We start from the raw sequence: 14,499 nt of genomic DNA on the forward strand, positions 1-14,499 counted from the left end.
TAATAATAATATGGCCTGGTAGTTTAGATTATAAAGTTTATTTATTCTGTTTTGTATTAATCATTACAGAATCCTCCTCCTTTCAGATTTTAATCATATAAGACTGTCATCTGCTTTTACTTAGTTAATGCTACTGTAATTAAAAAATAAATTTAGATAACTTAAGGATTTGAAATGCTTGCAGTACAAATTTCTAAACCTTAAAGATATCTTTAACCATACAGAGGATGGGGTATGTAGAAAGTATTTAAAAGCTACAGAAGATTATCACACCTAAACTAGGCGATGCTTAATAAAATATCACTATAATGACAGAAATAATCACTACATTCCAATACAAACCACATTTCCAGATATTGCTAATATATGAATCAGGTAAACTCCAGTCTTAGTACCACTTAGGTTGATGGTATCTATATTAATGGGTATTAGAAATATAAGAAACGTGCCAACAAGGTAATCTCAGATGACATATCTAGACTTTTATGTTTTATCAAATAGAGAACATGATATGTTAGATAAAAGTGCCCGGATAAACACTGTTAAGTGGCCTGACTGGGGGGGGCAGGAGACGTAGGGGTTATTTGTACTTGGGATGCATACCAATTAGGAGAGTAGTTGCCTTTTTTCGAATGTGGATAAATAATCACTCCACTTTCTCCAATCATTACTGTCCCATGAGGGCTACAAGCTTCCAAAATCATCGGGTAGATGTTCACATTTTGTCCCACCTATGGATATTTCGAAAGAGATGGCACAGAGGTCAGTCTGAAGCTATATGATATATATTTACATGGTTTATATATTTGGAAATGCTTTTGATTGAGCTACGACAGCAGGCATTGTATTTGCAAATAACTTTTGCTAAATATGCATTTTTTTTCTCTACTTGAGGTTCTTTAGATTTAACATCATTTGCTATTCTCAAATCAGAAAACACATTGAAGCTGCAACATTCATATGAGAATGCGATACGTAAACATTGATTACACATCTTGCACATATATCAGTTATGGATTGGTTGTTGTAATCAAAATGTGCAGAAGGGATAAAGAGCTTCAATATCATTCCCAATAATAAATAACATTCAAGTAATCATCTAAATAAAAGTGTTTAACAATGTAAGAGAAAAAAATACTATTCATTTTACTTCAATTAATGAACAAGGAGTCTTCTCTGTGACTTACCAGGCCTGGAAGAACAGAATTAAAGGTCACATGGAAGCACCATTTATTTGAGTTGTTGGCTATTAGGACAAGAATGCAGGTACAGAGATTCAATTTTCAAGGTGGGTTCCGAGAACTCTGAAAGCACGGTCAATTACGGGACAAAAAGTGGCTGGTAACACAATAGGGGCCGACAAGCTTCCTAAGATGAACTTAACGCAGTCTTATCTAAATTACTTGTCATAGTATGTATGATACTCATTTGACTGTGGAATTAACTTATTGCCTGATTTCATTGCTGTTTTCAAATATTTTTATCATTAACCTTTTTTCAGGGCTTGTTAACCTTTTAGCTTTCTCTTCCAGCTGATCACTAACTGAGTAGAATTGCCACCTGGAGAGAATTATCCCTGGTGGTTAAAGCAATGAACGGAGCACCTGCACATTGAAGACCAATGAAAATGCACTTCAAAGCTACCATAGTCTTAGGCAGGGCAGGTATTCAGTCAACAAGTGGCGTCAGTGTTTCTCAACATGTTCAGCTACATTCCCAGACTACAATGAAGGCCGGATGGAGAGAATACTATGTACATTGCTTTGGATTCTGGCCTTTAAATTTCGTTGTTTCCTACACTAAACTATAAGGCCATGGTGGCAGTGTAAGTTAGGTGTTGGGTTGCTAAAAACAAGGTCAGTGGTTCAAGCCCCGCCCTCTCACCCCTAATCACTCTATGGAAGGAAGATAAGGCTCGTGTGAAGATTAACAGTCCAAGACTTTCTGAGAAACTCTGAACAGGTCATCATGAGTCAGAATGGACTCAGTGGCAGTGGTTTGGTTTATTGGTCTGTACTAAACAATTTGTTGCTGAAGCTGTGTTCTCTCATGCTGCTTCTGCAGAGATTGAACTCCTGTGTGATAAGCCTCCTGATTCCAGAGGCTTCTAGCTCAGTGCTCTCATATCTATGGGTGCATGTGCCCTCCACCGTTTATTGGCAACTGTTTACGCCTTTGCTTTCCAAATAGAGAGAAGATCCATTGTGGACAGGAGTGGCATCTGTAGACCCATTTTCTCTAATCTAGATTTTAGTGAATGCGAACAAAGTTAACTCTCCAAAGTCTTCCTCAATCTCCCTCTGCCATCAAGTAAAATGAACATGGCTTATAATGTGGGCAAGTGAGAGGAGTGATTTATTTACAGTGATCTTAAATAGGGCAGAGAAAAAAAGTAATTCAATAAATGAAGAACTTAATTCTTAGATAAGTTTATTCTCAAGGATGTTTTAAAATCCCAAATACAGCTTTTTAAAAATCTCATAGAAAGTTTCTTATATAGGGATTCACCTTGTCATTACATAATCTGTTGCCAATTTGAGACAAGAGTGAAGGGGTAGTGTTCAGCCTCTCAATCAGGTCGCAGCTCGATGACCTCATTTGGAGGCGCTAAGGAGATAAGCAGTTCACTGGAGGCGGGACACAGACCCACTCGGTGTGAGAGACACTGCTTCGTCTTCCTTCTGACAAGACATGGAGCTACACGCTAGATCCCTGAAACTGGAGGAACCAAGTGGAGACCCCTGCCAGTGCTGAGATGCTTCCACTGCCACTGGATCCAGGAGACTTTCCACCCATTGGCTTGTGATCTTCCTACATTCAGTGTCATTGCATGTGTTTCATGAGTCTGAAGAGGAATATATAGATTGGTATCGGACATATAGGCTAATATCAGACTTACGGACTTGATCTGAACTGGGCTGGGATGTTTCTTAATATATAATTGCTCTTTTATATAAAGCTCTTTCCTATACACATATGAGGGCCTATGAATTTGTTTCTCTAGTCCACCTAGACTAATACACACCTCAAGGTCAAGTTGAGTTGACAGATAATAGTGCTCATGAATTCAAAGATGAGTTTTCATAAATATATATAATGACTTAGAAATGAAAACCAGCTATAGTCTTGCTTTGTTTTAAAACTATGTTCTGATTGTATCTGTAGGCGATAAGAATAACTAGCCCTGAATGAAACATGATCAGGTTTTTACTTGGAATGAAAAGGGAAGAATTCAGAAAAAGTACACATACCTGTGATCATGGCACAGGTGATAAATTCCACTGACTCCAAAACCTTAGTTAAAATGAGGAATGAAAGTAAAAGTTCAAAGAACTGGGAGAAGAAAAAGTAGAGTATTACAGTGGGAAACCTGGGGCTTGAAAAACGAAAAGAGACGATCTCCGTATTTCTTAAGTGGAAAGAACTAAAGAAAAAGCTCAAGCCCTGAGCTGAAAAGTTGGAGAATTCTATGGACAAACATGGAGTTACTTTACCAAAAATAATTGGCCAATATTCCACCATTTCAGGATGTAGCATCTGATCAAGGACTGAAGTCCAAACATTACTGAAGTCATTGGTCAACAAGGTTCCAGTAATGGACTGAAAAACCCCCCAGATATTTCAACAAATGGATGCAACTCCAGAGGCCCTCACTGGGCTATGTCATGAAATTTTGAAGACAGCTACTGGACTAACCAACTGGAAGAGAAACGGATTTGTTCCATTATAAAGAAAAGTGACCCAATAAAATGCAGAAACATATTTTTAATATCACATGCAAAACTGGTGAAAAACAAAAATACAGTTGCAGCGGTACATCATCAGGGAGCTGCAAGAACTTCACCTTGAATTTGGAAGAGGATGGAGATGAGGGATATCAGTGTTGATGTCAGATGGATCCTGGCCGAAAGCAGAGAATAACAGGAAGATGCTCACTTGTGCTTTATTGACTAGGCTTAGGCATCCAACTATGTGGAGCATAACAAATGATGGATAACATTTTAAAGAATAGGAATCCAAGAACACTTAAATAGACACAGAGGAAGCTGAACAAAGCAAGGGACTGTTTTGTGGTTCAATATCAGAAAAGGTGTGTGTCAGCATTGTATCCTTTCACCATAGGCATCCAATTTGTATGCGGAGTAAACAGGCCGAGAAGGTAGCCTGTGTAAAGATGGATGCAGCGCCTAGATAGGCGGCCGGGTCCCTAACAACCTGCCATATGCAGATGATCGCTGAAAGATGCCATATGCTTGCTTGCTGAAAGAAGAGCATTTGAAGCACTTACTCATGAAGATCAATAATCACAGCATTCAGTATGGATTATACATTAATGTAAAGAAAATAAAACATCATGATAAATGGAGAAAATACTGAAGTTGTCAAGGATTCCATTTTACTGGATCCCAAATCAATGCTCCTGGAAGTAGAGAATCAATGCTCCTGGAAGTAGTACTTAAGAAAGTGAATGAAGCATTGCTTTAAGCAAATGTGCTGCAAAGGGCCTCTCTGAAATGTTCAAGCAATGATGTCACTTTGAGGACTTCCATGTGCTGCACTCAAGTCTTGGTATTTTCATGTGAAATCTGGCTGAATAAGGACGTGAATAAAGAAAAGGGAAGTAGAACTGGTATCTTGGAATTATGGTGTCTGAGGGTGCCCTCCTCCATGGCCTTTTGAGGGTTTTTTCAGAAACAGAATTGTGTGTGACAGATGCAGGAAGGAAGCAGCCTTAACTTGTCTGTGTTCAATTTAGAAAGAAGCATAATTTTAGTTTCATTTCTTCCCTCTCAGAAACTTCTCCCATTCTTTGTCCTGTCATCACCAGAAGCAAAATTAAAATGTTTCCAACAGACAATTCCAATGGCCTTCCTATAGCAACGTCAAGTTCTCCTTGCTAGCAAAGAATGATAAGTTAAAAGAATAACAGGCATTTCCAGGCAAAGTGTTCTCTAACTAAAACTGAAAACAACAAAAACTCAGGCATTTTTTCAGATTGATTCCCCTATTCTCTATGTTTTGCAAAGATCACTTTGAGTTGTGTCAATCTTGAGAAATTATCATTTATAACATCTCTTAACTCAGCAGTCACTTTGGTTTACAATCTTTGGCCAAATCTTGTGCAAGTACTGCATTCTGCACTAAAAGCAAAACTAAAAATAAAATATTTAACAAAACATGGAATGAAAAACAACTGTGAATGGGCACAGTTAGCTTGCTGTAGTGTTTATCTTGTGGCGTTCCATTTAAATTGGACAAGTTGTAACCACTAACGCACCATTTCTACACAGTAATAGAAATGGGTCCAGAGATGGGGAAGAATTCTCTCTCCAAGTCAAGTGAATTTTTTCAATAGAAGACATGTGGAACGAGGACAAGAAAGAATTCCGAAACCTAACTTCCCAAAGGAAGCTTTTAGACCAGGCAGAATTAAGTGAGACGGCATATCCTTTTGTACCTGGCCAGCATCCTTTTCTTCCTCAGGAAAATCGGCACACAGCAAGGTCCCGTCTAGGGGAGGCAGGTTCGTCGTCTTATGCACAGTATTACATGGCTTGTCCTCCACTTCTTAGAGGGCACTGGAATGTTCTGCAGACTGAAAGCTCAATGATGGTTGTCATGTAAACAAGGTAATCAGAAACCCACAAGTTTAAGACTAATAAGTAGAGTTTTAACCAAAATTGTAAATTTTTTTTTCAGATTTGAATTATATTCTTTTCAATGATCAGATATGTGGTAAAGAACTTTTTTTAATTCAGCAGATATTTTAAGGTAATAAGGCATTGTGCATAAGATAGGAAGCTGTATTTCCTCCAGACATATGTTTGAATGAAAGTTTTCGTCTATCAAACAATACGTTTTTAATCATATTAAACATCACAATATTGAAGACAAAAAACTCCCCAACCCGAAACATAACCATTGTTTCCTGACTCTCCTTCCACTGTATTCTGACTCATCAGTTATAGTTAGCTTCAGCTTTCTTTATCTGATAAACTTAACCAAAATAGCAGCAGCACAGTGGTATAAACAGTCCACACAAAAACATTCCATTTTCCCATGGTGAAGACAACTGGGTCAGAACCCAAACCGGATAAGTTAGTTACTCATGAACAACAAATTCTTCTGGTTTCCACGGGATATAAAATAGGACCTGGAAGAAATATTAGATTCAAAAAAAAAGAAATATTAGATTCTTCTGATGCCTCTTACTGCCTGGAATTTTGCCCCACCCACTGGCCATACATAGGACCCCTGCTTCATCTTTACCTTCTCTTGGGAAGATGGATTGGCTGAACAGCAGTTCCTGCAACAAAAAAAATAAAAGGAATAAAATCCATAAGGTTCCTAGACGGACAATGATGCTGAATATCTTTGTTCCATTGGAGCAGTGAACGCTGCTCCCATGCTGCAACATCTTATGGGTTTTACAACTCCATGCTCCTCCTAAAACAATACTGACATTTTACCCAGAGTTCTCTTCTGTAATATAAAACTCTTATGTTTATATTTTAAGAATGCAACAAAAGCATCACTGACCCTTCTACTCCTAACCATGGTCCCCAAAACTACCATTTTAGAGGATGACCTTTGCCTGAAGGATAGTTTTCCATGAAAGAGCTGCTAAGTACTGCTATTTTCTAGGCCTCTGTAAATGGGGGGGGGGGAACCCCTGTGCTGGCGGTGCTTACATGAGTTGTGGGTCAAAGGAGATACAAGCATTAAATAAAATATTTAGTCCGTTAGGTGTTACATTCTTGGGAACCACCAGAGCAGTCAGTGAGTGAGATAAAGAGTGGGCAAATTGGGGGGTGAGGTGGGGTGAGAGAGGTCACTTTAAATACTGTGACCCTAGGAAGTCCCCTTGAGCGGTGACATTTGCGGAAAGCTGAGAAGGACCAGGGCAATTATCTGGGCAAAAAGAGAAAGGAAAATCCGTTCAATAAGACATGCTACATATGTTTAAGGAATAGTGGCAAAGTCAGGCTATCTGGAGAGCAGATTAAACAAAGGGCAGTTTTTTAAAAAGAGAAAGGTTAGATTAATTGCACTGGATAGGAAATGCCAGATGAGAATAATAATTTCTGCATGTGATGTGGAAGCACCGAAACGTCTTGAACAGAGCGATATACTTTGGCTGCCGACTTAAGACAAAGCCAGGGAGGCAGAAGCAGCCGCTGAAAGTGAGTAGAGAGACCATTAACACTAACGGAGGCATCAAGTGGCCGTGGCCTGAAATGGGATGGGAGACAGGAACGGAGAGCAGGGGGTCAAAATGACATTTCTTTTAATTGGGTGTACAGTGTGAGAGGAAGAAGAATCAAGAGGAGTCCAAAGGTAACTTATATCACTGGAAGGATGGAGTAGACACTAACACACTAACAGAAAAAGGAAAATGTGTAGAGAAGATTTGGGATAAGTGATAATCAGTGTCCTAATTTCTTTTTTTGTGTGTCAAACCAAGAGAAGTATCCATTTTTATCTGAATTAAATTTTAGATGTCAATAACATTTGTCTAATACTAAGCAATGGAATGCAACAGTATGTCATATTTTTTTCTGAGTCATTTTATTGGGGGCTCGTACAACTCTTATCACAATCCAAACATCCATCCACTGTGTCAAGCACATTTGTACATTTGTTGCCATTAGCATTCTCAAAACATTTGCTTTCTACTTGAGCCCTTGGTAGCAGTTCCTCATTTTTTCCCTTCCCTCCCTCATGAACCCTTGATAATTTATAAATTATTATTTTGTCATATCTTACACTGTCCGACATCACCCTTCACAGGGTCCTAATTTCAACATAGGAAGTTCCAGATGCCTCTTAGCTATCCAGCTAGCTGTCAATTCCCAGTCTTTGAAAGGACGTCTGTTGCACAGTAGAACTATATTATATATTAGGATGATCAAAAGGGGACCCATCTTCTAGGTGTGCCCAAACTACTAACTTTGCAGCAGTCACGGAGTGCTTGATCACTTGTGCCACCCAAGTGGAAGACTAGTAGACGTTGGTTATATAACTCCCATGAATCTCAAAGCAATATGGAATAGAAAGAAACCTGGGTTACATATGCATAACTTGGAGTCATCTTTAAGTAGGTTGTGTTTAAAGACTTGCACTTAGATGAGCTCAGGACGTCTGGATGTCAGCGGAGACAGAGAAAGGTCTAAGGCTGAGCTCTCGGGCAGCTCAATAATAGGAGGTCAGGAGGAGGAGGAGGGAGGACTCAGTCAAGAAGATTAAGAAAAGGTTGCTGGTGTTAGGTGTGATCCAGTCAGTTCCAAATTGGACCATCCCTACATACAACACTATAAAACATTCCCGGTCCTGCGCTCTCCTGACCATTGTTCCTAGGCTTCAGCCCATTGTTGCGGCCACTGTGTCAATCCATCTCATTGAATGTCTCTTTTTTTGCCACTGCCTCCCGAGACTTTATGTTCTTCTCTAGGGACCGGTCTGTTGTCCTAAAAACATGTCCGAAGTACATGAGACGAAGTCTTCCCATCCTTGCTTCTTCCAAGGCAGATTTGTTGGTCCTTATGGCAGTATTTTCAATATTCTGTGCCAGCACCACAATTCAAATGCGTCAGTTTTTCTTTGGTCTCCCTTATTCAATGTCCAGCTTTAACATGCATATGAGGCAATGGAAAATACCATGGCTTGGGTCAGACACAGCTTAGTCCTCAAAATGTCATTCTTGTGTTTCAATACTCAAAAGAAGTCTTGTGCAGCAGATGACCTAATGTAATGTGTCTTTCGGTCACTTGACTGCTACTTCTGTGAACACTGTTTGTGGATCCAAGCAAGACAAAAATCTTGACAACTTCAATCTTTTCTTGATTTATTATGATGTTACCTTTTGTGCCAGTCATGAAGATTTTGATCCTCATTATATTAAGGAAGGGTAGAAAATGTATAAAGGGAAACAAAGGAAACCCTTGGATCCACGTAAACAAAATATTTCCAGGAAGAGAAGTGTCAAACACCTTTATTGAGAACTTAGCAATTTAGAAGCTGTGACAAGAGCAAATTTGTTTCAATTGGAGAGTGAAAAATTGGATCAATTTGGTTGTCTAATACACATCTCAAACCAAATGCCTTCAGTTGTGAGAAGTGAGGAGAGGAAATTGGTGTACTGAGCCTAGCCAGATCTTCATATTTTTCTATAAAGGTGAGCAGAAAAACTAGATGGTAGAATCTTTTCATATACAATGCTAACACGAATTATTCTCAATAGTTTGAAGATTTTATTCTGCTCTTTCATAACTTTCATTGCTGATGCTGTCGGCTGCTGATCTAAATGCCATTCCCTTTTAGGTAATTGAACACTGGTCGTGCCCCTCCCATACCCCCAACCCATGGGAGAGTCTAAGATCCACTCTCTCTCAATGCTCTACAGTGTCCCTGGAACTTAAGTATAAAATTATTTTTAGTATCATAGGTTAGGGTTACTGGCTTCATAAATTTGTGTCTCATTAATTATAGCTAACTTTCATCCACTTCCCTCTAACTGCTCCACTATTTATATTCTTCATAAAGTTACAATGAAATGTTTACTGTACTTTTTCAATTGTTCATGTTTTTTTACCTTCCTTATCTAATCTTGAATTTTGGATACTCATTTCAGATCTCCTATCTATCTACTCTACTACCCGATTCTTCTAGTGAATTGCTAACTCCAACTAACTATTCATCTCTCATGTTTTATTGACTTTTTTCAGTGGTGTCTTGGGTTTTAGTTATTTGTAAAACATTTTCACTTCATTAAACTTAAATATGCTTTATATTCTGTGCCTTATATTAACATATAATCTTCAAAGGCCAAATTATATTATTACTTTTGACATTTTCTTTGGTGACAGTTTGCTCTGCATATTTTTAATTTGTGTGCTCATATTCATTAAACTTTCATGGGACTGCATCGAAGGTGGGATTCATGTTTCACATTTTTATCAGGGATATACTTTGCTTCTTTCAGAAACCTTAGTTATTTATTTGGCATTTCTTTAAACTTATGTCTTGAGTGGGAGTTTTTGGACCACACCAGAAGTGTGAATTCAGTGTCAAACCTGAATGAGCAGTGGCTCATCCAAACAGGTACTCATTGCCACCCAGGTGATTCTACTCATAATGACCTCAAAGATCAAGGTGGAACCTGCCCCTGTGGATTTCCGAGACTAACTGTTTACAAGAGTAGAAAGCCTTGTTTTTCTCCCTTGAAGCTGCTGGTGGTTTTGAACTGCTGACCTTGTGGTTAGCAGCCCATTGTGCAACCCCTCCCTTGATTGTGTTGATGTTTAAACGTAACTGTTTAACCTCATGCTTCAGAGCTTTGCCTTTCAGATTCCAGATTACATGGGGTCTCTAATTCAACTTCCCCTACACACAGTGCTACCTCCTATGCTTGCTTCAGTTAAGCTCTAGAGTTTTACAGACCAACTAGATTCCCTCAGGGCTGTGGCCTACTTCAGTGGCTGATTAACTCCTGAGGATTTTTGCTTTTTAATTGTTTTCCTTCCTTGTATTTCGATATTTGTATATATTATAATACTTTATCCTGAATGTTTAGTTTATCTGTATTGAGAGTGAATCAGATGTGTAGTTCATAGGGACAGAAAGAATTGTCTGAAAATATTGTCATGTGTCTCAAACTCCTTAGAGCACGGAGAAATGGCATATAATATAGTTCAGCAAGACATAGGAGTACTTAACATGCCAATTATTAAATTAAGCAGGCATAAGCTGTGGCTGGTACTCACAGCCTGCATCAGACCTTTTACATTTTTAGATTATACATTTTATAGATTATAAATTGAATGAAGTCCTGAGGGGTGCAAATGATTAAGACGTTCATCTGCTCAGCAAAATTTTGGAAGTTTGAATCCAACTAGAGGTAATTGACTTCTGACAATCCAGCCATTGGGGATCCATGGAGCCCATGTTTACTCTGATATATATGCGTCTCCATGAGTCGCGTCGACTCAATGGCTTCTGTTTTGTTTTGTTTTAGATCACACAGAGGATTTTTAAAAGAAAAATAATGTTAGTCTATATCAGTAGACATATATACAGAAGTTAAACTAATACAGACCCCCAAATTTTCCTTTTGCATTTTGGGTTATCCAACTCTACTTACCAAACTTAACTTTGTGTTTTAGATACAGTCGTGCAGTGTCAGAATTCATGTTTCCATATCTATTATACTCAGGATGACTAATAATTTTTGAAACAGGAATAATCTGTTCCTGCTTGTCCTTCTAAGAGGTTGTGCTCTCCAGCAGTCACAGTCAGATTCTTAATTTGCATTCTAAAACCAAAGAAAAATGATTTCAATAAGTAATTTCTCCCCCCCCGAGAAGACTGCACTAGTTTCCATGTAATTACATGCAAAGTGATCAATATCCCTTTAAGTACTTCTAAATCTTCGGAGATTTGTTATAATTGCTATCAAATGTCATACTTCCCTATTCTTTTCGATCTCTAAGATGTCTCGATTTTCAGTCACAGAAGGGTTTACTTCAGTGCACGCTTTCCTCTGCCATCCTTACCTTTCCACAAAGCATTTGAGTCTTTCTCGTTCACAACAAACCACCCTCTGTGCACGGTGGACAATTTATGACATAGAACTTGTTTCCCAGATCGACCTTTCCTTTCCTCGTATTAGTAGCCCTCTTTTAATTTAGCCAAATATCGGTTTCTCCCACACTATGTTTTCCCTTTGAGTGACTCAAACAAAGAGCTTTGGTGGTACAGTGGTTAAGACCTTGGCTCTTAGGAGCAAGTTCAGCAATTCAAACCCACCAGTCACTCCGTGGGAGAAAGATGTGACAGCCAACTAACATCAAGATGATGCCTTGCACTGGGACATTCTACTCCGCCGACAGGATTGCTATGATTAATGTTTCAATAAGCTCAAGTCAGTTATTAAAAATGTTAAGCATCCATTTAAGCTTTGCTGTTAATCCTTTATTAAAATTAGTAAAGCCACCCCACCTCACTCTTGAATCTACAAATGTCAGATGACATCTGGGAACTTCAGGGTCTTGATTAGTAGAGAATGAAGCAAGGGAAATCTTGGGACAGACATAAGACCTGGGGCTCCGGAAGGTCTGTGAATGAGAGGGCCAGTGGGGGAAATGAAGATCAGTAAGGCGGATGCGTGAATGCTCCCATGAAATCTAGAGACCCAAATCCCTCCGCTCCATAACCAGGAATGCAGGCTTGACAAACCATGGAGGTCTGTGACGTACGCACTGAGACTAAGCAGGCAGTGTGCTGCTGCAACCACCAGATCATCTCGGATCAAACTTCCTCCCCAGAAGTGGTGCCCACTTAATTTTAGGGAGACCTCCCCAAGAAGAAAGTTAAAAAGAAAAATTCCAATACACATCTCTCCGTAGGTGTCTTCCCTTCTGAAAACATTTTAAAATTCTATGAGCTAGCTATTAAAAGATAGTTTCCTAACAGAACAGCAAGGGGAGCAAAGCAATGAAGTCCCTGGGGAATACCAATTATAGACTTTGGGGTCAGGGCATGGCACCTCATCAGACTTGATCAGAAAACACTCCTAAAGGTCAACAAACAGACCTGGAACTATTTATAGGCTTTTCTTTTTTGGTTGGTTTTATTGTGGTGGTTTTTTGTTTGTTTTTTCTTTTGTTGTTTTGTTTTGCTTTGTCTTGTATTTATGCTTATTATTATCTATGCATGTCAATATAGATAAGATAGATGGAATAAACAATCTGGAGGAGAAAACAACTGGACTGACGGTTCTGGGGGGACATGGGAAGGAGAGGGGGGGAAAGGAAGAGCAGTGTCAACAAACCCAGGGACAAGGGACCAAGTGATCTAAAATTGATGGCAAGGAGAGCATAGGATGCCTGGTGGGGCTTGATCAAGGGCAGTCTAGCTGAGAGGAATGACTGAAACCTGAATGAAGGTTGAGCATGATAGTAGGACAAGAGGAAAGTAAAAGGAAAGAAAGGAAAGAACTAGGAGGCAAAGAACATTTGTAGAGGTCTAAATACAGGCATGTACATATGTAAATATATTTATGTGGAACAATAGGGAAATATATCTATCTACATATTTTTTATGTGTTAAGTATTAAGGCAGCAGGCGGACATTGGGCCTTTACCTAAGTACTCCCTCAATGCAAGAACACTTTGTTCTAATAACCCAGCATTCTGTGATACTCACCTTCCCTAACATGATTGCTGAAGACAAAATGGGTGCATAAATAAATGTGAAGAAAGCTAATGGTGCCAGGCTATCAGAAGATATAGAGTCTGGGGTCTTTAAGGCTTGAAGATAAACAAGTGGCCATCTAGCTGAGAAGCAACAAAGCCCACATGGAAGAAGCACAGAAGCCTGTGTGATCAGGAGGTGTTGATGGGAGCAGGTATCAGGCATCAAAGACCCAGAACAAAAAAATCTTATAAATGTGAATGAGGGGGAAGGTGGAGTGGAGACACAAAGCTCATCTGTAAACAATTGGACATCCCCTTACAGAGGGGTCACCAGGAGGAGACAAATCAGTCAAGGTGCAATATAGCACTGATGAAACATACAACTTTCCTCTCATTCTTTAATGCTTCATCACCCCAATTTTACCTTACAAATTCAGTTTGACAAGAGCATGTACACTGGTACAGATGAGAGCTCGCCACACAGGGAATCCAGGACAGATAAACCCCTCAGGACCCATAATGAGAGTAGTGATAGCAGGAGGGTAAGGGTAAGGTGGGAATAGAAAGAGGGAACTGATCACAATGATTAACATATAACCCCTTCCCAAGGGGATGAACAACAGAAAAGTGAGTAAAGGGAGACAACAGTGTAAGATATGAAAATAATAATTTATAATTTATCGAGGGTTCATGAGGGAGGGAGGGGAAATAATGAGCTCAAGTAGAAAGAAAATATTTTGAAAATGGTGATGGCAACATATGTACAAAAGTGCTTGACACAATGGCTGTATGGATGGGTTGTGATGAGAGCTGTAAGAGTCCCCAGTAAAATGATTTTTTTAAAGGTATTTTCCACAAAGTAATCTTTTATGAGAGAGGACCAGGAGAAAAAATACTGAGTGACCTGGATCCCTAATACTTAAAATAAGGGGAATATTTCACTTTTTTCTTTTTTTATTAAGAAATCAATCCTATTTACATACTGACCTTCCCTGGGTGTCTACCAACTGTTGAATTTCTCCAACTAAAAATTCTGAGGAAGAATCCAGATTCCTAGGCATTTTCTATACTTTTCCTATCACCTGCACGAAGTCCACACATCAGTCCTGCGTGGGAGGGATTTGGGGGGGTGTTTTCATTAGCACATTATGTAAGAGTTCGCCTTGGGAATTTCCTGGCCTCGGCAGCAGCAAGAGACCCCATTTCCTTTCTCAGAGCGTCCCTTTGGGCGTCCTAAGAGGGCGAGGCCCACCGCTGTCCTCGGTTGAAGAGAGCGTGCTACCTGGCCGCCCATCCCCTGTCAATC

The 14,499-nt window shown here is 39.3% G+C and overlaps 1 protein-coding gene across 1 annotated transcript in view; it reads right to left on the minus strand.

Moving 5' to 3' along the window:
* OVCH1 (ovochymase 1) overlaps positions 1-14,294 on the minus strand; it is a 107,395-nt gene extending 93,101 nt beyond the window's left edge. The window contains 9 exon segments of the mRNA XM_030885112.1: positions 604-731; positions 5,459-5,565; positions 5,790-5,843; positions 6,217-6,278; positions 6,280-6,307; positions 11,141-11,262; positions 11,264-11,311; positions 12,255-12,352; positions 14,181-14,294. Coding sequence (XP_030740972.1) covers positions 604-731; positions 5,459-5,565; positions 5,790-5,843; positions 6,217-6,278; positions 6,280-6,307; positions 11,141-11,262; positions 11,264-11,311; positions 12,255-12,352; positions 14,181-14,294 — 761 coding nt within the window.
* Positions 14,295-14,499: the final 205 nt, after the last annotated feature.

Source organism: Echinops telfairi, unplaced genomic scaffold, assembly GCF_000313985.2.
Source record: "Echinops telfairi isolate 266 unplaced genomic scaffold, ASM31398v2 ScPeMD7_21;HRSCAF=78, whole genome shotgun sequence".
NCBI classification, from domain to species: domain Eukaryota; kingdom Metazoa; phylum Chordata; class Mammalia; order Afrosoricida; family Tenrecidae; genus Echinops; species Echinops telfairi.